The sequence below is a fragment of the Gorilla gorilla genome, chromosome 1 (genome assembly GCF_029281585.2).
Source record: "Gorilla gorilla gorilla isolate KB3781 chromosome 1, NHGRI_mGorGor1-v2.1_pri, whole genome shotgun sequence".
NCBI classification, from domain to species: domain Eukaryota; kingdom Metazoa; phylum Chordata; class Mammalia; order Primates; family Hominidae; genus Gorilla; species Gorilla gorilla.
In genome coordinates, this window is record NC_073224.2 from 58210851 (window position 1) to 58236368 (window position 25518).

At 35.1% G+C, this 25518-nt stretch overlaps 1 protein-coding gene across 1 annotated transcript; it reads left to right on the forward strand.

The window, feature by feature from the left end:
* Positions 1-3714: 3714 nt before the first annotated feature.
* On the forward strand, positions 3715-22676 carry ATP6V1G3 (ATPase H+ transporting V1 subunit G3). Its single transcript, XM_019037831.3, has 4 exons — positions 3715-3818; positions 4008-4124; positions 15492-15592; positions 21117-22676. Exons 2-4 carry the CDS (start codon positions 4043-4045, stop codon positions 21288-21290), a joined length of 357 nt encoding a protein of 118 aa, XP_018893376.1. The 5' UTR covers positions 3715-3818; positions 4008-4042; the 3' UTR covers positions 21291-22676.
* Positions 22677-25518: the final 2842 nt, after the last annotated feature.

Below are 25518 nucleotides of genomic sequence, written 5' to 3' on the forward strand. Positions count from 1 at the left end.
TCATTTAAGTTTTTCACAGCAAATGGAGTTCTTTGTTGTCCTTCAGCTGAAAGAATCAATGTAATTTTTAAAAATGATTTGTTGCCCACTATGTGCAAAGCACTGTTCCAGGGACAACCACAAGCAAAGAACAATATTTATCCTCAAAGAACTCATAGTTTGTGAGTAAAAAAGCACAATGATGCTTGAGAAATGCCCTATGACAGATATACATAAAAGGTTTTGAGATGTATAAGATAAAGAAGGAATCCATCAGGTCTGAGAGGATCCAGAAAGTTTCATCCTTTAAAGTAGGCATTGGAAATGGATTTTGAATGATTTATTTTCTAGGCAAGCAAGAATCAGACAGGTGTTCCAGAGATAAGGAAGTGTCTGAATAAAGGCATAGACACATGTTTCTGATATTAAAGAGAATAAATAGTATAGTGAATGGCTAGAGGAAAAGAGGGAGAAAATCAGAGGATGAGAGGCAAAAATAAGGAGATTTATTTCTTCATTTAAAATGGAAATGAAAGAAAATAAATGTTCAATATTTGATGTATATTTATTTTATGTATAAGAAAATTTAAAATGTTCAATATTTAATGTATATTTCTTTTATGTATTACTGCTCAGCTAAAATGAGTAAGTGAAGTGAAGAAGGATACCATGCTCAGTAGACACACCCAGACCAAGTCTTAGGGTTTTGTTTAAAGGTTGAAGTTTGCAGTTTTGAGATACCCAGAAGTTCCAGGCCTCCAGAAAACCAGTATTTAATCTACTTTTCCCTACTATTCAGACTCAAATGCTAAACCAATGTGAGCAAAAGAAGGAAGGATCATATGATGAGCTGAAATATACAGGAACAATGACAGAATAGATAATAAGAGGAAGTCTGAGCAGAAATGAAACTTAGAAACCAAAAAAGTATATACTGAACACATGCTAAATTTATAATTACAGCTATTCAAAACATTCGAGGATAAGTTGTCAAGTTAAGGACACACAAAAATAAGAGGTATATTTCACTGTAATCTTTTAACATTCAACTTTCAAAATTTTTCCAAATGGCACAGATTTTGTTTTTCAAGGTTTTATCATTGTTAGTAACATTTTTACATTTTCACTGATAAAAATGAAATATGAAATAATTTAGGAAAGAGAATCAAAGAGCAGTGACCTAAATATACACTATACTGATTCTTACACTTCCTTTTTATAAAGCTACTGTGACTAACATCCATTTCTCTATCTTATCTGATAAAACAAATCCTTTGTACATTGTGAGATTTTTATAAAAATATATAACTTCTCAGTTTATCACTGAAACTTAAATAATAATAACACCAATAATATACAATAAGTAATAATACTGATAAATTGTGTTTCTTATATACTAACACATAGAAACCATCAACATTGCCATTTCATTAACTTAGAAATAAAAAATGACTTATAGTGCTCAAATTAGAAGGAAATCTTATTTTTTTTACTTCTAGGTATATAAATATACAAAATAAAGTAGAATATAATAAATAGTAAGGCCAGAACAAGTAGTACCAAATAAATGGTATAGGAAAAACGCTAGGTGTTTAAAATGTTAATTCCAATCAAGGAGACTTAGATTAAGTCAAATTTCACTTTGTTTTGATATTTTTACTATTAATTATTCAAGCACACAGCATTTAAATTGATTCATATATTTAATAATTTTACACAGAGTGAAATGTCAATTGGTATTCTTTGTTTTCTTCCATATTTTTTATTAGGAAAAGGAGAGAAACCTGGAAGAAAATTTTCCTGGAAAGAAAGAGAGCATTGTTCAGCAGTAAGAACACTGACCATGAGAACAATTCTTCTACTCAGAAGCCACCTGACCTTGGGCCTGTCACTCAGGTTTTCTGAGCCACAGTTCCCTGACCACTCGTCTTGCTTATTTTATAGGGGCTTTAGTTTCTTTACTGATAAAATTGCTGTGCTTTGTAATAATAACACCTACGTAAGAATCAAATTAGTTAAATATGGAAATATGCATAATTGTACAGTATCATACCCAGTTTCTGGAACCTAGCTGATATTTTATTAGTGAATAGAAGGAGAAAAGCTTGTCCCATTGATACTCAGTAATACAAAACATTTAAAGAATAAATTCAAAATCTTGGCTATAATAGAATTTTTTAAAGTGTTATTATCCTTCAATGTTTGAGTTTGTAAGTGAAAAGTCACATTAGGAATCAGCTTTGATTAAAACAAAGGAATAACTCTTATAGCAAGTAAACCATTTGTATGATAATAATCCATTGGATATATAATAAAGTTCAAATTCTCCAGCCAGGCTTTTACCTCTATCTACTGCTACACTATCTACCTCTCCTCAACTTTACTTTCTCATTTGTTTTGCAATTTAGGTTGTAAAAGTGTGTTCAGTATGGTTTTATCTCTGCAGAGGCTCTGGCAGTTCAAACCCACGTAAGTTTGGGACTGTGATTACTTCTTTTTTTTTTTTTCCATCCAGAGTCCAGACTGAGATGAGAAGCTTCTTCTTTGTCATCTTTCTCTGCTTCTGGGTAGATTTTTCTATCCCTCCTTTTCACTGAGAGAGTAATTTTTTGAGGGTCAGGAGAGGATGAAATTCATTCTAAGTCTCCATTTTGGGTTATTCCCAAAGGCTTTTTCCTCTCTAGGACTTCTTCCTGTTAAGCCACCTTGTATCTTTTTGTCTGGAGGGATCAGACAAGAGTTGTGCTTGTTCGAAAATCGGTTTATCCCAGTTACACTAGGTATTTAATTATGCAATACAAATTAAGTACTTTATAAGCTGATTAAATGTGACTGCAAAAAAAAAAAGTAAAAGTGATCCTGTGGAAAAGTTTTTCCTTTTGAAAATATTTGCTGAAAATAATGCACACATAATGTAGGCATGCAGATATGGATGAGACAACTTGAAAAGATTAGGAGAAAATAATCATTAAAGCCTTAAAAGATTTAGTGCCCAGATTGTTTTACAATTGTCTTTAAATCCAGACACCTTATTAAAGAAAATGAACCTGGCACTTACATATGAGGCAATAGAGGTATAGTTTATGAAAGCTATATGTGAAACCCCAATCTGCAAATCATATCGGGGGAAAAGCCTTATTCTAAGTCAAAAGATTAGCTTTCCACTTCAAATAAAAATTTTAGATACATATAAATGATACTTTGTGGTTCTTCTCTGTGACCAATATTCTCATTTGTCCAATTGCTACTGGATCGAATAAATCAAGTATGATGGATTTTATTGTATTATCTCAGGACAATACTCACCACAAACACTGAATAATATAAAATGCATGTTTAAATTATTTTAACCCCAAAACCTACAGTTATAATCTATTTCTGTCATGATTACTACTACTAAAATTACTAATTGTTTAGTCACCATAGTAAGATCTTCCTGGAACTTCAACCTACAGCATTACTTAAGAGCAGCACAATGCCCAAAAGAAATCTTTTCATTCCAGTCACCTGAGACCTTGGGGGAAAAAAATCCTTAGTCTGCCGTCTATGCACAAAGCTAGGGAATCTCTTTCCTAACAAAAGATTAACACATTTTCTCCAAGCAGATAACTGAATCACTAGAAACAAACAAAGAAAAAGACCTGAAACAAAGTACTGCAGGGACAAAGAACAAAGATCTTGTTACTTAAAAGAAAAACTCAGTAAACATGTCAATGTCTCTTGGAAGATTAGGGAAACCAACATTCTTAAAAGGTCTCTTATTCATTATTTATAAGTAGATGCAACACCTCATTTATACCTCCTTATCTCATACAGAAGAGCTAAGATTGGCAGAAATGGTAAGTTCTCAATTTATGCACATTGGTTTAACTTGTTTTTCTAGATTCCACCTTGGGCTTTCCTTGGGACCCAGCTATCCAGCCCAATCAAGCCAGTTTGAAACAGCTGCATTTGGAACTCGCTGTTGACACAATAATCTGAGTTATATGTTAATTTCTAAAAGAATAAATGAACCCATTACTTCCCAGATTTCACAGAAGCCACTTGCTTGGAGCAGACTACCATGACAAGCCAGTCTCAGGGGATCCACCAGCTTCTTCAGGCAGAAAAACGGGCCAAGGACAAGCTAGAGGAAGCCAAGAAGAGTAAGTCTCACCTGTGAGGGGTTTGTCACGAAATAAACAAAGCAGTGGAATGCAGGGATAAGCATAGACTTTTGGATTAGGCAGACCTTGTTTCAAACTTTGGCTTACTGTACTCCCTGTGAGACCTTCACCCATTCATTAAAATTACCCAGCCATATGTTCCTTATTTCTAGAGCAGGGATGAAGTTTCCTCATTCAGATCCTTTTGAGAGGTCATGTGTTCATGGACATTAAGATTATAGAGATGTGGGCTTAAGCCTTGGCTATGCCATGCCTCAGTTTTCTCAACATTGTTAGGAGGTAGAAAACCTCTGGATTGAATCTACTTATTAGTGAGTAAACCTGAGCAAATTACTTATTTTTTATAAGCATCAGTTTTCATTTCCATAAAATCAGAATAATAATGGCTCATTCTCATCCCTCTCTTGGTAGCTTTTTAATATCTAATATTTTAAAATATTTTCATTTTATTCTCATTTTCTACCTCTCTTTTTATTTTTATTAATTTATTTTTTAAGAGATGAGGGTCTTACTATGTTGCCCTGGCTGAACTCCAACTCCTGGACTCAAGAGATCCTGCTGCCTCAGCCTGCCAAGTAGCTGGGACTACAGGCACTTGCCACTGTACTCAGCTCTCTTTTCATTTGGTCATGCATTCATGTACTTAAATATAGAATGTCCTCAATGAATTTCAACCCCTTTTCTATTCTCTTTGATACTCACAACAGCCAAATGAATAGGATATTAATATTATTCCCAATGTATGCAGAAATGGAGTCACTGATTTGTTCAAGGTTATATTTTAAAAATAGAAAATATTGTGCCAGGCACCATGCTCATTGCTTATCTTTATTCCTCACAACCTTTACTGAAAAAGCAAAAGTGATGCTTAGAGAAATTATACAACTTGTCTAAGGTCACACAGAGGGTAAATGGTAGAGACAAGATTTAGATGAGCTGTAATTTCCAAGCCCAGATCTTAATCACTGCACTTTACAAAATTTACACAATTTGCAAATAAAAAAATTTATATGTCTCAGATCTACAACTGGAATTCAGGTTCCCAAGGCCAAGACTTTTTTTCACTATCCCATTTCATATCACCTCATTATTCAATCTACAATAATTTGTAGTGTCATTCACTCTCCTTGTGTGTCCTGCCTCTGCAATTAGATTCAGTCTGGCAAAACAGGGGCCATATTTTCAAAATGTTACTTATGTAACTCTGGATGAATGTAGTGATGGGATTGGAGTAGGTACTGAATTATTTAAATGTAATGAATGAAATGAAGGAATATATTACAACATAAGAAAGTAAGTCAGAAATAAGGCAGGTACACTAAAGTTTTCAACCACAGGTAAAATCATTTCCTTTTCTTAAGATAAGTAGATTTCCTGAACACTCAGCAATGTGGCCATCAACAACATAAAAGGAATGACTCCAGGTGGAGATGATAGAAGAGGAAAGGAAGAAGAAAGATAGTGAAGGCAAACTTTACCTATTTCTCAATTTCTTTTTCTACAACGAAGTGTGGAAATGGTTGCAAGATGATATGAATGTAGAGTAGTTTTATAGAAAACAAAGCAGTTCAGGACCTGTGGTTGAAGTGGCATAGAGAATTTTCCCTTTTTAAAAATTTCAGGGTTTTCTTTTCTTCTTCTTTTTTTTTTTTTTTTTTTTTTTTGAGACAGGGTCTGCTTCTGTTCCCAGGCTGAAATGCAGATGATCTGGGCTCCTTGCCACCTCCAACTCTCAGGCTCAAGCCATACCTCAGCCTCTAGAGTAGCTGGGACCACAGACACACGCCACCACACCCGGCCAATTTTTGTATTTTTGTAGAGACGGGGGTTTCGCCATGTTGTTCAGCTGGTCTCAAACTCCTGAGCTCAAGAGATCCACCTGCCTCTGCCTCCCAAATTACTGCAATTACAGGAGTGAGCTACCATGCCAGGCCTTTCAAAAAACTTCTTTAACAATATTTAAAACTTTCAGAAGACCAGATAATTTAAAGATGTGATAGTTATGTTGCCTTTGCTTTCTCATTATGGAGGATACAAAATGAAATATTGAGTATAGATTAATCAATATTATTGTACGACTCAAATAATTTTTATCAACTATTTCTCCTTTTTTCGAGTCATTAAAGAATAGAAGAATTGCTATACATGCAAGTTGTTTTGGGGTGGGAGCCGCTAAGGGCAACCTGGCTTCAAATTTCAGAATAAAGATAAAAGCCCGATTTCTTTTGCTTTTCTCTAGTGAATATGCTGTCCTTGGGCAATCTTTCCTCAGAATTCAGTATTGAAAAGTACATATTGTCTTATTTCTATACAAAAATGTTCATTTGCCAGTAACTTAAAATACCTGCATACTTTTTTCTTAATCTACCATGTCTTTGTTCATGAATATTCAAGGGGATATTCAACCAGTAATAATAAATACCCAGGCTTTAAAGACATTCTGGAAAATATTTTGACTTTCAACAACTAACCTCTGCACTCAGTTTTATGGAGAATGTCAGCCTGTCCTCTTTGCCTCAGAAGCCACAGGCGTTGAGGTCAGTTTTAACTGGATAGAAACTGTTTTCTTAAAGCTATCAGCAGGTATTACAGTTTATAGTTACAACAGCTTACTCACATACGCGATCTATGGCAAAATATTACCTTATATACTAGTATGTTATAACTTCCCTAATGTTTCAGTGGTTTTTGTTTCATTTATTTAATTCAATAAGCGTTTACTGGGTATCTACTAATTCCAGGCCACTTTGATGTTTACACTGATGAATAAGACCTAGTTCTTCTTTAAAGAACTTCCCAGTGAGATAAATGCACAAATGACTATTTTAAAAAGGGAAAGGAGGCATGATGACAGGAGAGGTAAAGATAGTTATCATTTTAGTAAACCCATATACTTTTGCTTTATTTTTTCATACAAAGATTCATTTGAAATTCTGACATATTAAGGCAGAATGATATTCAGAATGAGGACCAAGAAGTCACAATAGTGAACACCATTGTAGAAGGTCTATGGTCATTTTCTCTTTCTTAAATCCATTTATTTGCAAGACTCTCAGAAACTTGGGCATAAAGTGCTAGAACAAGACTCTTGAGTGTATTATTTTTAAGAAAAAGAAAGACAGGAAGAAGGAAGGGCGAGAAAGAGAGAAAGAGAAAGAAAACAGCAATTCACATGTTAATCATTTCAGGAAAATATAAGATTAATATGGTTATTTTTATATTATGCTGCAAAAATATTAATATATTCCATTAAGGAGAACAGCCTCAGATCCTGGTGCAGTTGCTACATAATACAGTATATGGTCTAAGTGTTTTGCCTTTAGGGATACAGATAAGGGATTATGAACCTGATGTATCAAGAACTCTCCAGAAGGCCACGAGGTCTATAGAAATTGAATATGCAAGTCTCTGCTCTCAAGACATCCACCAGCTACTGAAAGAGATGAAATCTGACAGGGACATGGGCAGGAATGTGGACAGGCTTCGGAAGTCAGACTGGGAAGTAGTAGAGTATAAAAGCATTGGCTTGAGTTGAAAACCTATGATTCTTAATGTCATTTAACATCTCCAAGTTTCAGACTTTCTTTCTGTAAATAAAAATAGAAGTTATAATACATGCACACACACACACATATGACCAAGAGGTTGTAAGAATCAGAAAAATATGTGTAAGATAGTAAAGCAAAATACACACTAGAGTTATTTTTATTTTTAATATGTCATGTATTTTTGTGTGTTACTGTAAGTAATAATGATAGAAGAATGATATAGACTAGAATGATCTCATTCCATTTGTTTTTACCCCTGCTGTAATTTCTGCGTCTACTTTTCCTAAAACGAAGAGACTGGGACTGCTTCTGGTAAGATGACTAGAAATGTTCAGATACTTTCCTGTATTCACTGATTACAGGTTATATTTATTAGTTAAAGTTCTCACTCATTTTTATGTGCAAAACTGCCTTACCATTTTGGTTTAATTTAGATGAAATCACAGTAGTTTGCACTACTTTAAATTATCTTACCTTGATTCAATGTTCTTTACTTAAAAAATTGTTCATTAATCAAAACATAAAAGTGGGTGTGTTGGTCCAAGACAAGTTACCTAAACATCAGAGATCTGCCGTGGAGCTCCAGGTTTGGGGTATTGAACTGAAACTTCAATCAGAATTAGATTAGAAATTCAAAGTACCATTATCAACAGGAGGAACAGAGACTTGTGTTTCTCTGAAATATGTTGCATTTTTACTTTTAGTCATGACCTTTTTTAAGAGAAGTATTTACTTCACTTACACCTATTGCAAACTTTTAAAACCCTATAGCTCTGCATTAACATTGTTCTGAAATACTCAAATGCATGCAATTCAACATCACATAAAGAACTCATATTCCCAAATCATTTCTGAACATACATGGTATACTCTCCTAGAAATAAACACTCAATTTATTTACTTTGGAAGCTGCAGAAAGTAGCATTTGTGCTTAACTAAAAATTACAAATTGCATTACAGGATATAGATTGAAAGAAATAGCAAAAAAATGTAAATTTTCTAATCTGGAGATGAGAAAAATGGAACAAGTAGCTATATTAAAAATGTCTAAAAACTGTAGACAATTGTAATACAAGTGAAGAACACACTGCTCTAGCCTTCTCCCAAAATAGTATGGTCAGTGCTCACCCCCCTACAGCTGCTCTGCCTGGATGCCAATCTAACTTCTGCTTCTTATTAGTTGTGTGACCTTGGGTGGGTTACCTGTTAACCTTGCTGTGCCTGTTTCCTCAGCCTCAAAATGGAGATATTAACAGTACCTACCTCATGGAGTTGTCATGATTAACTGAGTTAACTCTTATAAAAGACTTAAAACACCACTTGGCATATAGAAGGTGCTCAAGAAATTTTAGCTATTAGTATTATTTTAATATCCAATAAAAAGAATTTTGTTGCAAAAACAGCAAAAAAGTCCTGGAGATTTCTTAAGCATGGTCCACTATGAGGCAAAATAAATACTTAAGAAAATATTTCTGCATTCTAGATAATACAACAGATAATACTGTAATTCAGATTTATTTTTGTGGGTCTATAGGATGCCAACCATCAATAATTTTTTTAAATCAGCAAATTTCCTATTTGCTTCCAAATATGCATATATTCTGAATTATTTAAACAAGCACCTCGATTTAATAAATTCTTCACTATGCAAGTGGATTTTTTTTCATAAAGACAAGACTTTTAATAAACTAATAAAATAAAAGTTGTTATATAAGAATTTCATGGCCCTGTCTTGCATGTTTTGTAGGCCTGTAAATACTTCCTCTTCCTTTATAGTCTACAGACTAACAGGGTATTTGTAAGTGTATTGGGCTTTCATTTCTTCAAGTGGGTAATATTAAAATAATAACCACAGAGCATTTTCATCTATTAATAGCATTTGGTTATATTCAGTCCAGGAGCTACACAAAACTATTTATTGTATTTTTAATAAGGAAAATACAAGTAGAAGAAAAGCAAAAGAAAACATTCAGGAAGTGGAGATCTGACAGGAAATAAATTTAGTGTAAGAGAAGCTCTAGCAGTGACAGTCACCAAAGGAGAGGTTGCCTCTTTGTTTTTCTGGTGACATTTCTTTCCCAATGTTTGTAGTCGCTGGGAAAAATAATAGCATTCTTTGAATCAGGTTGGTTTTATCATAATATTGACAATCGCCCAAAGCCAAGAAGTTTTGTTTGGTTTGGTTTCGCTTTGTTTTCTGAGTGGTAGAATAGATCAAAAATTGTTATTACTAACAGAAATCTTCAAACATTACCAAAGTACCCTTTGTTTATACAGCAAATAAAAATGGCTTCTGAACTGTTTATGCATGTTTTTGTCAGGTGGCACATTCATTTCAATACCTACTAGTTTCACCACACTAGGGTATCTGGCTTTGTCTCCAATGCTCAACTAGCATTGTTTTCTCTATGCTCCTTGCTGATTCTCTGCATTTGTTTCCTAGAGATGCTGTAGCAAATTACCATATACTAGGTGGCTTTAAACAGAAATTGATTATCTCACCATTCTGGAGGCCAGAAGTCCAAACAGAAGGTGCCAGCAGGGTTGGATCCTTCTGGAGGCACCGAGGGAGAAACCCCCATGCCTCCTTCCTGGTCACTGGTGGTAGCCAGCCATCCTTGGCACTCCTTGTCTCGCAGCTGCATCGTTTTAATGTATACCTCATCAATACATGGCCTTCCTCCCTGTGTGTCTGCTCTGACTCTATGCCTGTGTATTCAAATTTCCCTTATAAGAGAACCAGTTGTTGGATTTAGGACCTGTCTTAATCCCTTATACCTCATTTTAACCTGATTACATCTGCAAAGACCCTATTTCCAAGTAAGGTCACATCAGAGGTACCAGGAGTTAGGACTCCAACGTATGTTTTCGGGGGGCACAATTAAACCCTCTAACTGTCAAATCCACTTGACCACCTTGAGCCCTTATTTTATTTTCTTTGTTCCCCTTTGTTGGTTAAAACTTCTCAGAGAAGTTGCCTATGTTCCCTGTGTCTACAATGTTTCATTCCATTTTCTATTGAACATTTCTTCCTATAACTCCACCAATAGTTATTCTTGCCCAGATCACCAGTCTTGCTAAACCCAATGTTAATTCAATATCTCATTCATAATTAGATCCCTCTTTCATCTTTGAAACTCTTTCTTCATTTGACTTTGGAACACTACTCTCATGGTTGGTTTCCTGTTGTCTTCTCAATCTTTAAAGTCGGACCCCAATTTGGACCTATTCTCTTGGTTATCAGCAGATACTTCTGAGGTGCTGTCATCTGATCTCACGGCTTTACAGACCAGCTTCAAGTTGATGACTCCCAAACTTGATATTCCCAGCACTTGTTGCTTCCCTGATCTCTCAGTTCATATAAACACCAGCTGTCTCAGCATCACTATTAGATGTTGAATAGGCATATCAACGAAATTGCAGTATTGACTCCATCCCCAAAATAAAATGTTGGTGCCATCATTGACTCATATGTCTCTCGTGCTCATGTATCAACTCCACCTCCAAAATATATCTACCCTCTTCTTGCCAACTCCACTACTACTTTACCATTTCCAGCAATTATTAAATTTGCCTGAACAATTGCAACAAATTTCAGACTGATCTTCTTGATTCTCCTTTACCCCTATAGTGTATTTTCTATTTTCACCACACCAGCCATAGAAATTTTTTTTTTTTTGAGACAGAGTCTCACTCTGTTGCCAGGCTGGAATACAATGGCGTGATCTCGGCTCACTGAACCTCTGCCTCCTGGGTTCAAGCGATTTCTCCTGCCTCAGCCTCCCAAATAGCTGGAACTACAGGCACGCACCACCATGTCCACCTAATTTTCGTATTTTTAGTAGAGACCGGGTTTCACCATGTTGGCCAGGATGGTCTCAATCTCTTGACCTCATGATCGACCTGCCTCAGCCTCCCAAAGTGCTGCAATTACAGGCATGAGCCACCGTGCCTGGCCAATAAATCCTTTTAAATCACAAGTAGTATTATGTCATGTCTTGGCTAAGAACCCTTCATGAATTTAGTATTCCAAAGACCAAAATTCTTACCGTGCCCTGTGAGATCAATATGACCTGGTCCTGCTACTATCTTTCTAACACCATCTCCTAACATTCATGATTGAATATCCTGTTCTCTTTGCTCCAGCCATGATGGTGTTTTTGCTCTTCCTTCAGCATGGCAAATATCCTCCCACCTCAGGGCCTCTGCACTTGCTGTTCCCTCTGCCTGGAAGACTCTTCCCCCTGCCTGGAAGACTCTTCCCCTTCAGATATCTGCATGACTAGTTGCCTTATTCCTTTAGGCCTCTGTTCACATATTGTTTCATCTGAGAGGCCTGATCTGTCTAAAGTAGAATCCACCATCTTTCTTTACCCCTTATTCTCCTTTCTTCTTCACCGTCATCCCTGTCATATTATATACTTATTGTCCATTTTCTATTTTTATCTCCCCAACTACATTCAGAACACAAACTCCATGAAACAAAAAGTTTGTGGCTTTCACTGCTATATCCATAGATCTACAATAGTGTGTGGCACAGAACAGACATCTAGTAATGTTTATTAAATATCTCTTATTTCAGTTCTCTGTGTCTTTTGATACTGCTGGCCATATCCTTCTTGGAATGTTCTCTTCCGTCTTTTGGTTCCTCCTACTTCTCTGACTACTACTGGCTCCTTCCAAGCTTCCTCCTTTTCTTGAAGGTTGAGTGTTAATATTCCCCCAAGCTGAGACCTTAGCCTTCTTTTCTCCTCATTCTGTATACTCTCCCTTGATTTCTGTCTAAATCCCATTGCTATAACTAGCATATATACAGGCCCCAATGACTAATATGCAAATCTCTGTCTTAATTTCAGACCTTCCTCCTGCATCCCAATTTTGTCTCCCCAGCTGTCCTCTGCATACCTCCAATTAAATATCCTCAGGAAAGCTTACAGAGGCTTCTCTAGTGACAGCCTGAGGACTTCTCCTCAAACTCATGCTTTACCCCTTGCCTTTTTTTTTTTCTCCTTGCCTTCTTTTTTAGCAAAAGCCCTTTAGGAATTGGACCTGTTTTCCTAATAATTATTTAAAATAATTAAATAACTACTTTTGTCAAGCATTTTATATACATTTTTTCTAATCCCTCCAATAACTTTTTATGGTAGATTATTAAATTTGTCTTATAGATGAGAAAACTCAGTAACCTGCTCAAAGTTACAAAGCTTCTAATGTTTTATTGCCATGATGCCTAGTGCATGATTCTGATTGCCTTAGATGATAAATGAAATCCTATCTTCTCCATCGGGAAAAGAGCCTAGAACAAATTTAGCAATCCAACAGAATTAGGTTTCTCTGTACCTCAAGAACTTGTCGCATCTGGGGACAGTCAGTTCACCTGGCCTGTCCTAATGAGAAGGCCAGGAAGAGTCCATCTTCAAGCATTACCCTTTGTCTCCTACACAGAGTTCAGTTTTAACCTGCCCAAAATTGATTTTATTAATCCTTTTCCCACAAACCACCTGAAAATCAGTCCAAATGTCTTTTCTCCCCGCTTTTGGTCACAGCAGCCATGTTTTTAATGCATACGAAGAAATAAGTATAATTTTAGAATTGCCAAATTCTTACACACAGAGAGAAGCAAGTTAGAGGTTAATATGAGTGGATTTGATGCGTGCATTTTGTTTCACCTCTAACAGAACAGTAGGCTTTAGGCTCCAGTTTTTTCCACTGGGTTAAATCAGGTGGAGCATATGCAGGCTCTCACACAGCAGCAGCTGCTGAGTCTATCCAGAAAATTGCTGTGCCAGCAACGATTTCCCTGTGGCTCTCCCATTTAATTGAATGAGAACCAGCAGGTGACTGGTGCCATGACAAGGGAATCACAGACACGCTCTGAGCCTGTCACCGTGTGATGGAGCTAATATACAGCCTCTTAGTGGAGTGCTGAATTCCGCTCAAGGGTAGGGCACACAGACCCTTTCCTATGATTTTTTTTTAATGTGCTAGAGAGGCATAACTTTAAAACCACTATTTTTAGATATTATGGAATTAAGATGGAGAATAGTGAGGCATGTGATTTATTTTGTAAAATAATTATGTATCCTACAACCCATTATTACTAAAAAAATTCAATACATTAACATTCTGTATTTTTGTTCTGATGTAAATGACAAACAGATAGAAGAAAGTGGGTTGGAGATCAAGGAATAGTTTTTCCTACCAACATATCATCGATTTATTCTGTTCACAGAGAATCTCTGTGAATAATATATGTGTAGTTGTCACAAAATGGTTACAACTATAGAGAATGAAGGAATCAGCATATACAAAATGGTAATGACCATTAATTAATATAAAGATAAGCATTGCTATTAATGTTCCATTAAGCCTCAAGCAACAGAAGAGCAGTAGTTTTCAGCAGATCTCGGATTTTAAAGAAAGTGTAGACAGAGCTAAATATCTGTTCTGAATGAGGACTTCCCAGTTCCATTCAAGGGTGGTAGATATTAAAAGAGACACATTTCAGTTTGTAACTCAGTGACTCTATTTTTATCCCATATACATACAGTGACTAGTGAAGCAACTCATACTTAGAAGGGAAAGAAATTGAGAAACAATCTCTGTGCAAATGCTGCAAAGGTAGATACATACATAGGTAAATGGGAGACAGATAAGAGTTTACACTAAGATTTTCTTTCATGCTACCTGAGAACACATTATTCTTTAGTTCAAAGTCTTTACAATATAACAAATGGTTGACAGAAATTGTAAACAATACTTAAGAAACATTATCAGAGGAAAAAAACTATAAAATGGGTAAAAGAATGGAGGCATTTTACTGAAATTGAAAGACAATAGATTCATAGAAAAAAAGAATTTTAATGTAGCTCAGAATTTCTTTAAAGTTTTAATGATCATGAAGCATTAGTAGCTAAGCCCCAAGGTGGTGGGTGGAGAGAGCAAAGCACCAATTAATATTTGTCTGTAACCCCCCCTCAAACTTACTCTGGTTGTCAAAAAAAGTCATGTGCTCAGCTAATGATTACCACAGCATTGTATTCGTCTAAAACTTTCATTTATGTTGTCTGCTAGCTTAAGGCTTACACCTTTGCTCTTAATAAAAGAAAAAAGGCTACTTAACTAAATCTCCTAATCATTAAAAACAATTGGTTTTATAGCCACTTTCAAGCAAGTTCCCCTCAGAGAAAGTTACAAAAAAAAAATTGCTTTGATGTATTGAGGCTTAATCAGACATTGTAGAGTCAACAAATGGTAAGGAAAAATCCCAATAAAACGTTTTTAAAAATTGTAAGTTAGTTTGATAGAGTCGGAGTTGCATGTTTGTAGTGATTTTGGAGATCTGCCAGTGTTAAATAGGATCCAGTTGGTGTGGACTGAAGGATTCTGGCAGCAAATCAAGACCGAAAATCTGACCAAATAATGTCTTTTTGAGTAAGTGACAGCTAAAATCTGTTCTCTGGCATTACTGCTGTTAGTAAATGGGCAGATATTGTATTTAAACATGTAAGTGCAAAAAAAAGTTGTCATTTACGTGTCCTAAAGAATCCAATAAAAAATAATAAAATTTTCAATATCTATTTTTTTAGCAAAGTTTGCCATTCTAGAAAAAATCATCAAAAATAATGAAGAATGTATCTATTTTTAAAAAACTAAGTTTGCAGCTCCATATGCATATGTGTGTAACATATATGTACAGTTGTTAATATATATATATCCTTGTTGAGATATATATAATAAATATTTATATATTGATATATATAATTTTATATATATATATATATTTGTTAATTTTCAGGAAAAGGAAAGCGATTGAAGCAAGCCAAGGAGGAAGCAATGGTAGAAATTGACCAGTACAGAATGCAGAGAGATAAAGAGTTTCGACTAAAACAATCTAAGGTGAGTAAGAAAGTCAGCACTGTTTCTTACGCAGAACAGATAAGATCTTCATATTCATAAGGTTTAATATAGGATATTGACAGAAAAAAATATGCTGCAATTGAGCAGATATAGTTCAATCAAACTGAACATCAAGCAAAATCTTAAACATAATAATTACTGATTTTACATTTTCACTTTCAAGGCATTTTTAATTTCTCACATAAAGGGTCCATCAGTAGTTATTATGTAATATATAGTATATATTAAAAATCATATTCACAAATATACAAGCTGAAGGGATTGCTTAAAGTCTCATTCCTACCACTGATTATTGACTACATGTTTTAGTAAAAAAAACTTCAGAGAACATGTTTTTATATAAATATATATGGTTAGTTACATAAATAACTAATATTTCCAAGATTTACAAATGACCAAAGTAGATATTGTTGCAAATTTCTGAAAAGCCTTCTGGTATTTCCTGATGATTTCCTTTGCAACTGGCTGACTCATTCAATAAATCTTTCATTTAGAGATAAAGAAATGCTTTTTCCTACATTGGCACATTTTTAAATATCTGCAGTTTACTGTAAATTATAAATGCATGAAACCTTTGGAGCGGACACCCTCCTTTCCATGTTGCAACATGGGCTAAAAGAAAGTGCTTAACTCCATGTATTATAACTAAATTTTATATGATATTTTATTTTGGCCTCAATAAAAATATAAATAAAGCTCTGTGCAGAAGCCTGACACTGCCAATAAATTATTAGCAATTTGGAAATCTTTATTTACAACTTCTATTTTAATGGTAATGGATAAGGAGTTCATGTAGGATCAGATAAATTGGACCACATGATAACAAAACCTTTTTCATCAAATAAAAAAAGGTCCTTTCTAGAATTAAATGGACCACTCAGCAAACATAAAAATTTTTATCAATGTTTGAAAATAAGAAATCCTAAAGTCCTAAGTTCATACAACACTCCATGATTGGCCTTTGGCTATCTCTCTCACCACATTTTCTACCACCCTAGTCTCTATTAGTTCTGTTCTAGCCATGTTGGTCTTTTGCTCTTCCTCAAACAGCTAGAACATGCCCCTACCACAGGGCCTTCACATGTACCATTCTCACGCCCTACAATTCTTTTCTTTAGATATATTCATCTTTCTTTGATCTCTATTCAATTGTTAGCACCTTTTCCTGATCACTTTATCTAAAATTGTGTCTGTCATAAACACATACCTATTGTAGTCCACTCTTTTTCCTCATAGCACTTAGCATTATCTGATATATTTTATATTGTTTTTTGCATATTGCCTATCTTTCTTTCTGGGACTTTAAACACCAAAAGAATCATTTCTTTGTTTTGTTCTCTATTTTCCTAGACATTAGAACAGTGCCTGCCACACAGTAGACATGCAATAAATATTTGTTGAAAGAATGAATAACATTTTTTTCTTTGATTTTCTTTCTTATTGAATCCTGTCATAACCACGATCTATTAGGACCTGAGAAAACAATCATCTTTAACATTATTCAGCTTTGATTATCTTATATAGGATATTTCTGATATAATTATTTCCGTTTTTTAAGTAATAACAAAACTAATCACAATTTCAGAAAGTGCTTGTGTTAAATCTCTTCAAATATCATTTCTCCAGAAGAATCTTATCAGATATATATATCTTGTTCAGGTTATTTGTTTTCTGCTTTGGTTAATAATTAAATAATCAAAACTCCTCATCGCTTTCATAATTAGTGCTCCAAGCCAATTTTACAGTTATTTGATCAAAAGCTCACATAGAAAGGTCAGCATATTTAAGCCTCAGCTACTTCAAGCATTTTGTAAAACCATTAGCACAGATCTTCTCTCCTTGGCATGACTTCCATATGTCAGGCATATTGCTATTCCACTTAAATCTTATCCTCATTAACCCAGGGCAATTAGGAGGTCTGGGAGGAGACCCAAGAAACCAGCCTCCTGTGTGCCGTGGGTGTTGTATCTTGATGTTACTTTTTGTTGCTTTTTAGCGCTTGTTAATATATGTGATTTTTCAAGTCCCCTGACTTATCAACGGAAGCAGGTATCCCAATGTGGGCTGTACGTTAGCAAATATTGCTTCATCAAAAATCTATTTATCCCTTCCTTAGTGCTACCCTGTCTAAAGAAAATATTACATTGCTAAAAAGAAATCTGGACTACAGTAGAAACATTAAATATGTTGTTAATACAAGTAAAAGTCAGATAGATCATGAATCTAAGTAGAAAACCTGAAAACGGTTGCCTTGGGCATATTGAAGACCTTTATATCTTTAGTCTTTCTTCCTGAATTTATATCCCAAGAGCATTTTGTTTGCTGGAGGCAATCACAAATTGAGAGCATAAAACTGTTTTTCTTGTGGTGATGGGACCTGAAGCTCTGCTTTACCTTAAACTGGAACATTTAAACAACTTGTAAGGAAACATATTGAATGTTTAAAGATCTTCCATCACCATCAGTCATTATGCTGTAAAGCTATACATCAGTTTCAACACTGACATTTTGAAAATTAACATGGAGAAGTCCTCACATGTCACCCTTAGACCAAATGTATCATGACATGTTACAGAATTATCAACTACTAACTTATACATTCTCCCAAACATTCAGGTAACAGGCTTCCATCAACATGAGCAACAGAACACAGTAATGAGTTCTCTGTAATATCCAAGAGATCTAATCATTCTACTCAATACAAATGTGTATTGAGCATCTACTAAGTGCCAGACAGTGTTCAAGGCACTTATAATACATCAAGGAACATGATTCTTGTCTTTGTGCCACTTACATTCATTCACTGAAACTCATACATGGGTTAAATCAATACTCTGTCTGCAGATATGAAGATATGGAATTCTTCCCTAGGAAAACCATTTAAAATAGTGTATGACTAGTCATTGTTATAGTACTGCATAGGAAACTCTGCAGAAACTCAAATCACTGGGCATCAAATAAACTCAGAAATAATATTTTGTTTAATTATGCAGGATGAGACATGTGATTATGGGGTATTACAAGGGTATTACAATGTTTCTGAAAATACAGAACATATTGGAAAAATTTGAAAAGTACAAGTAAAACAATCAGTGAAAATTATAGTAATAATCACTAACATGTACTGATTACTTGTTCAGAGTTAAACTGTGCTAAGAGTCATCTTTATAAGTCTCTCTGGAAAATGATTATGGTGTCTTGAAAAGCCACATTAAGAATTCAACTAATATTAACAGCTGCCATTTATTGCTGCACTGTCCAAAATGGTGACCAGTTCACATGTGGCTACTAAGCACTTGAAGTGTAGCTAGTCCCAATCAAGATGTGCTATAAGTGTAAAATACATACCAGATTCCAAAGACTTAGTATGAAATAAAAGAATGTAATAATTTTTATATTGATTGTATGTTAAAATATGAATATTATTAGATTAAATATATTACTAAAATAACTGCACCTACTTCTTTTACACTTTTGATGTGGCTTCTAGAAAACTTATAATTATATATATATGAGTTGCCTTTGTGGCTCATATTACAATTTTGTTAGACACAACTGCTCTGCACACTTACCAATGAATCTGGTTTGCATTTTACAGTATCTTATCAAATGGACGATATTATCCCTATAAAAAAATAGAGAGCCTAAGCTTGAGATTAACTTTTCCAAAGTCATTCACAACAGTTACACTAAACCAACCCAATGACAACTATTTTTAATACTGTTCCAAAGAAAAGTAGGTAATAGTTTCACAACAGTTTGTTTTTAATTTTTCACCACTAGAAGACACTGAATTTAGAGAACTATTTTTTTAATTTGGTAGAATCACACTTAAGACACTAAATTTAGAGGAAAAATTTTGAGCTTGGTAGAGCCATTTTAATAAGTAGTTCTCTTCTATTTTAAAATTTCTTCTTAGCAAGGGAAATTCGATCCATATGTTTCTGCTTCTTGTATACTCACTTATCAAAATGTTATTCTGCAAAAGTTATTTGATGTCTTAGAAACTGTAACTTTTCAAAATTATTTTCTTTGAACTGAGAAGACCCCATTGCCTGGACTGTAAACAGAAAGAACTTGAACCCAAGCGCCTCAGTGGCATTTGATTTCAAGCCTAGGACTCAAAAAGATCATGCAGATTTTAGAATTTAGAATAGTCTAACAACCCTGAAGTAGAAGTCAATCATTACTGGAGTATCTTGGATTAAATTAAATGCATACTTTTCCTAAACACTCTCAGACGGAAAAAGCAAACAAACATAAAACAGTCTTCTTGCCTTTAAAATGCCATGTGTAAGAAAGACTAAGTTTACAAAGAAGATACGGTAGGAGTTGATTTTTTTGGTTTAGTAAAGGCTAACTTTCAAAGTGTTTCACTGCAGAATTCCTTTAAATTGTTAACTCCTCTGGTGAAATTATACTTTGGTCAAATCATTCCTTGATAAAGAAGCTACGAGGAAAGAGGAGATAATGGAAAATACTGGGAATCACTGCCAATTAAAGAGCAATTAGAAAGATATATTAAACTGTGTCTACAATTATGATGTAACTAAATGAACAAGCACACTCAATTTTAAAGAAGTACAACTTACACTAAATTGTTCAAGATAATATCTATTACCCAAAGAAACACACTTCGGCGGCCGGGCGCTGTGACTCACACCTGTAATCCCAGCACTTTGGGAGGCTGAGGCAGGCGGATTACCAGGTCAGGAGTTCGAGACCAGCCTGGCCAACAAAGTGAAACCCGGTCTCTACTAAAAATACAAAAATTAGCAGGGTATCATGGCACATGCCTGTAGTCCCAGCTACTTGTGAGGCTGAGGTGGGAGAATCACTTGAACCTGGGAGGCGGAGGTTGCAGTGAGCCAAGACTACGCTATTGCACTCCAGCCTGGGCGACACAGTGAGAACCCGTCTAAAAAAAAAAAAAAAAAAAAAAAATTGTGCATATAAAAGTATCTTACAGCGTACATTGTGACTATCTTCCTGATAAAAGCAAAATACAGTTCAGATAATGTATTTTAAAAATAGAAAAACACTCTTTAAAAACCAGCAACTCTTTAAAACTTTTAAACACTCTTTAAAAACCAGCAAAAGTGGGTTTAATGGTGTCTTTCAACTCCGTTTTCCAGACTTATAATTCAGAAAATAAACAATAGGGAATATACGGGAACTAAATGGAAACTGTCATAAATACATGAAAAATGTGATGGAAAAGAACTTCTGGGCATGGTTTAATGATTATAAATGTGTATTCAATTTGTACCATGTGGAGGTTGGTTAAAAGTGAAAGTAATCTGCTATGACCAGTTTCAGTATTTTATGAATGTTCATCCTTCCCACTCATGGCATTGATGATCTTGTTGGTTCTCTGAAAAAATCTAGAAAAGGAGTACATACTTGTGCATCATAGGACAATCATCAGTAAACAGGCTAGGACAAATTTAACTTGTAAAACAATTGTATTATGATGTGAATTCTGTCTGTTTTGTTTTGGTAGATAATGGGCTCTCAGAGTAATCTCTCAGATGAAATAGAAGAACAAACACTAGGGAAGATACAAGAACTTAATGGACACTACAATAAGTATATGGAAAGTGTGATGAACCAGCTCTTGAGCATGGTCTGTGACATGAAACCAGAAATCCATGTGAACTACAGAGCCACCAACTAAATGTACATCACAGTTTTCAAGAAAAAAAAAAAAGGTGTGTGAGTGCCACCTGGTTGCTTATGGCTTCGTGTTTTTATGTTGAGAAATTTGAAATGCGAACCTTAAATTTACATTTACAGGAAATGTCACATAACTCATACATCGGCACTGAATTAAACAAAACAAAATACAACTGTTGCTATATCTTTTCTAGTAATAATAATGACCTTGTCACTTAACTTGGAGTAAGTCAAGAATGCAAAATAGTAACATGTTTTTTAACACTTGGAAGAAAAACATGGTCATGACAGCTTTTTAGTGGGCATGGGTTTTTTATTTCTTCTCCTTTTCATCGATTTAGAAAATGCGCTCTTAATTGTATTAAAAGGTAATTTGCTAAAAGATAATCTTTAAGCAAGATATAATTATGACTCTTCAACAGATCTAAAAATGAACATGTCAAGGGTTTTATTTAATTCAGTAATCAATGAGGAAACCAGTAAAACAGAGAGACAGAGACAAAGAATGATGGGTTATATAGCCATTTTTAAACATAGATGGGGTTTATAATCATTCTGTCTGTCTGACCTCAACTAAACAGATATTATTTTTAAAAGAAAAAAGTAAATGATAAATAAGCTAATACCATAGATTTTGGAGCTTTGAAAAAAAAAAAAAAAGAAATACAAAGAAAACTCCCAGGAGATATACTAGGTTAGTGTGCCACTAGCCCAGTCTCCTAGTTACAGTTAAGCTAAACTCTCGTTAAATACTAAGTACTTTGTTAGTGCAATGTATATATTATCTCAATCCTACCGTGTAAGCAGTATTAGTGCTCTTGTTTTACAAAATGAGACGCAAAGACGAAGGAACTTGTCTGGAGTTGTTTGGACAACAGTGGCAGCACTGAGCTTTGAACTGGGCAATGTGACTCCAATGTTCACACCCTTTACTTCTTACCAAACTGCTTACCTGCACAGCTCCTATATTTGCATTAGTAAGAAGCATGGGTGCTATAAAGTCTTTGATTTTCCAGTAATATATGCAGACAAATTTTAATTCCAGTCTAAACAAAAGTTAATTATTGTCACCAAACTATTCATATAATCTTCAATTATATGAGTCTCTGATTATATGTATAGTTTGGTAACAATAATTAACTTTTGTTTAGACTGGAATTAAAATCATAAACTGAAATGGTTTTAATTGATCATTGTTTTAGATCAGTGGTCCCCAACCTTTTTAGCACCAGGACCAGTTTCATGGAAGACAATTTTTCCAAAGATGGAGGGGTAGTGGGGCAAGATAGTTTTGGGATGAAATTGTTCCACCTCAGATCATCAGGCATTAGAGTCTCATAAGGGACATGCAACCTAAATCCCTCACATGTGCAGTTCACAATAGGATTCGCGCTCCTATGATAATCTAATGCCACTGCTGATTTGACAGGAGGCCATGCTCAGGTGGTAATGCTTGCTCAACTACCACTCACCTTCTGCTGTGTGGCCCAGTTCCTAACAAGCCACAGACAGGTACCAGTCTGTGGCCCAGGCACTGGGGACCCCTGTTTTAGATCACTAGTATCACTGTTTCTTTTTAGGAGAAAAAGTTAAAATTTTACCACATATCTTAGTACCTCGGAAATAGTCAATTTTATATGCATGTTAGGTAAATGGAGCAAAATTTGAATTCTATTTGTTTCTCCATTTTCCCAACTTTGGGGGCAAGGAAAACCAAACCAGTTGATTGGTTTTATGTGGTATATTTCCCCATTTATTAGAATGAGAACTGATTCCCAATTAAAGAAGAGAAAGATATCAAATATTCCTAGGAACACTGGCTCCCATTTTTTGAGGGGGGTGGAGGAGAAGGCATCAATTAAAGTTGTGTCTCCCTGACATTAGGACAGTGCTGGAGGATTTCTACTCAACACAGATCTGGAGAATTCAATTATTCTATTCTGCAAAGCTTAGATGAATAAAATAATGAGTAAAATTGCACATTTGGGGAGTTATTACGTGAAAAGATAATTCTGAAAAAGATAGCATTGTGATTTGCCTTATATCATAAGATGCAGTCTTCTGTCTTGTCTCATGAAAACCATCAAGACGCCAGTTTTCTGGATGTGAAAGCTTGAATGTGTTATCTGGAACACTCAAGTTAATAATAAATTCCTGAGCCAGCACAAGAGAAAGGATAATCTTTTAGGCCCTAAATACTATAGAAACACATTAAAGTCAGTAGAGGATTTTTCTCAGACGTAAAGAGTAGCCAGGTCTAGAAGAAAGAGATGAGACTTAGGCATCAGCACACTGTACATCCAGTCCTACCAGCGCCACAAGCTTTCTATGTCCTATTGGCAACTCACTCAACCTCTCTGGGCCTAAGATTCTTTTTTAGTGCTGTAATCTGAAAATGGTGTTGAAATAAATGATCTCTGTAGGCCCTTTAACACTTATTTTTACATACTAAGTCAGACCAATTTTTCAAAAGCAGTATTTATTACTTTTAGTTTTTTCATTCACTACTGTTGTATTTGTCAATTTCTCAACAATCTCACATTTATTCTAAATACTGTATTGTTAAGAGTATGTGCTGTTGCTGCCCCCAATATCCTAGATTCTGTGTAGTTTGCATATTTTTACATTCAAATATGGTTTCACATCTTTGCCTAACTGAATGAGTCATTTCCCAAGAACTCTCACACCCTCACAGATGGTAGAGCTGCCAGGTTTTACTTTATTTACATATGAAAAGGTTTTATGTATTTCAGAGCTAGCTCACTTATCTATGAGAGCTTTCTCAGTCACAGAAAAAAAGTTGACTTTTTTGTACATGTACTTATACTAAAAGGCTTTTTCTGTTCCTATAGATCTTCACACAGAAATAGAATAGTGTTAGCATGTTTTTAATTGGTCTTTACCCTTGTTTTGATCCTTTGCACAATCAGAAACTACAAAATGAAAAATTATTCCATTGAGCTCTTACTCATTTCCATTGCACTTAAAAACAAAACCATGCGATTTACAGGCTTGCAAAGGAATGCAAGGATTTCGGTTTTTATTCTCGATGTTAGCACACAAATACACACAAAGTCAGGAATTGTCATCAATGCATCACAGCCATTACTTTCTAGATGGATAGAGCTAGTAGAAGAGAGTTGGCCAGAGTGTGCAGAAAGCTGCCACCTTTGAAATATCCCAGCTGAGGCCATTCTAGGTCTAGCCAACCCCCAACATGTCAGAGTCGAGCCTAAATCAGCACAGCCACATTACCTGCCACCGACCATGAATGCAGGCATGAGCAAAGAGGACATCGTATGAGCCACCTGGAAAACTCATAGACTCATGAGCAATAATAAACATTTTAAGCCACTGAGTTTTAGGGTGATGCGTTATGAAGCAATAGCTAACTGCTATACCGAATGAATATTGCCTTAAAAAGGAGAGGGTGACCAACTGTCTTGAATGCTGCTTAGTGTTCAAGTAAAATAGGACAGAGATGTGACTGTTAGATTTACATATGTGGAGGAGGAGTTTGAGGAGAGAAAGTGTGGTGAGAAAGCTAGAGATAGCAGTTTTAGATAACTACAAAACTATAAAAATGATCGGAGAAATGGGGCTGCAGCTTGAGACAGATGTGTGTCAAGCACGTGTTTCTTGTCTGGACTAGGAAATGTTATCGCATATTCATATGCTGATTGAAATTCCTCTAGAGGAGAAAGAATCTCTATGACGAATAGAGAGGGGAACTATTGCAGAAGCAAAGTCCTTGAGAAGTCAGGAAGCCTAGAATTCAGATCCGAAGTAGAAGAATTGGCCTTCAACAGGAAGATGACCATGGGCATGGATTGACAAACATTGTAGGTAAGTAGATCTAGTGGTAGGAAGATGAGAAAGTTCCTATTTACCGCTAATTTCAAACTAAATTCGAGGACAATGATCAGCTGAGAATGAGGAGTAATTTTAGGGGACTTATCAAACACAAGAAAGGGTAAAGTGATCATTTTAGAAAGTAAGAAGATTACTATGCTAGGAAAGTGTAATAGGATTATCAAGCAGCATTGTATGTCTAAATGAGGCTTATTGTCATGGTTTTAAAATGAGATTAAGTCAGTTGTGTGTTTTCCTCTGGTCATGGTGAGTTGCTCAACTGCAGGAAGAGAGTAGGCAGGTAGTCTGATTTCACCTCTAAATTCATCATCAAAGACTTGAGATTAGCTCCCTTGTCCTGTGTCTTTTAACTCTAA

What these genes read in the sequence shown, in the direction of transcription:
- ATP6V1G3 (XM_019037831.3), top strand. Translation starts at nt 4,043, where the DNA reads ATGACAAGCCAGTCTCAGGGGATCCACCAGCTTCTTCAGGCAGAAAAA. An exon ending in GCTAGAGGAAGCCAAGAAGA is followed by an intron (nt 4,125 to 15,491) that starts GTAAGTCTCACC and finishes GTTAATTTTCAG; the next exon opens with GAAAAGGAAAGCGATTGAAG. An exon ending in TTCGACTAAAACAATCTAAG is followed by an intron (nt 15,593 to 21,116) that starts GTGAGTAAGAAA and finishes TTGTTTTGGTAG; the next exon opens with ATAATGGGCTCTCAGAGTAA.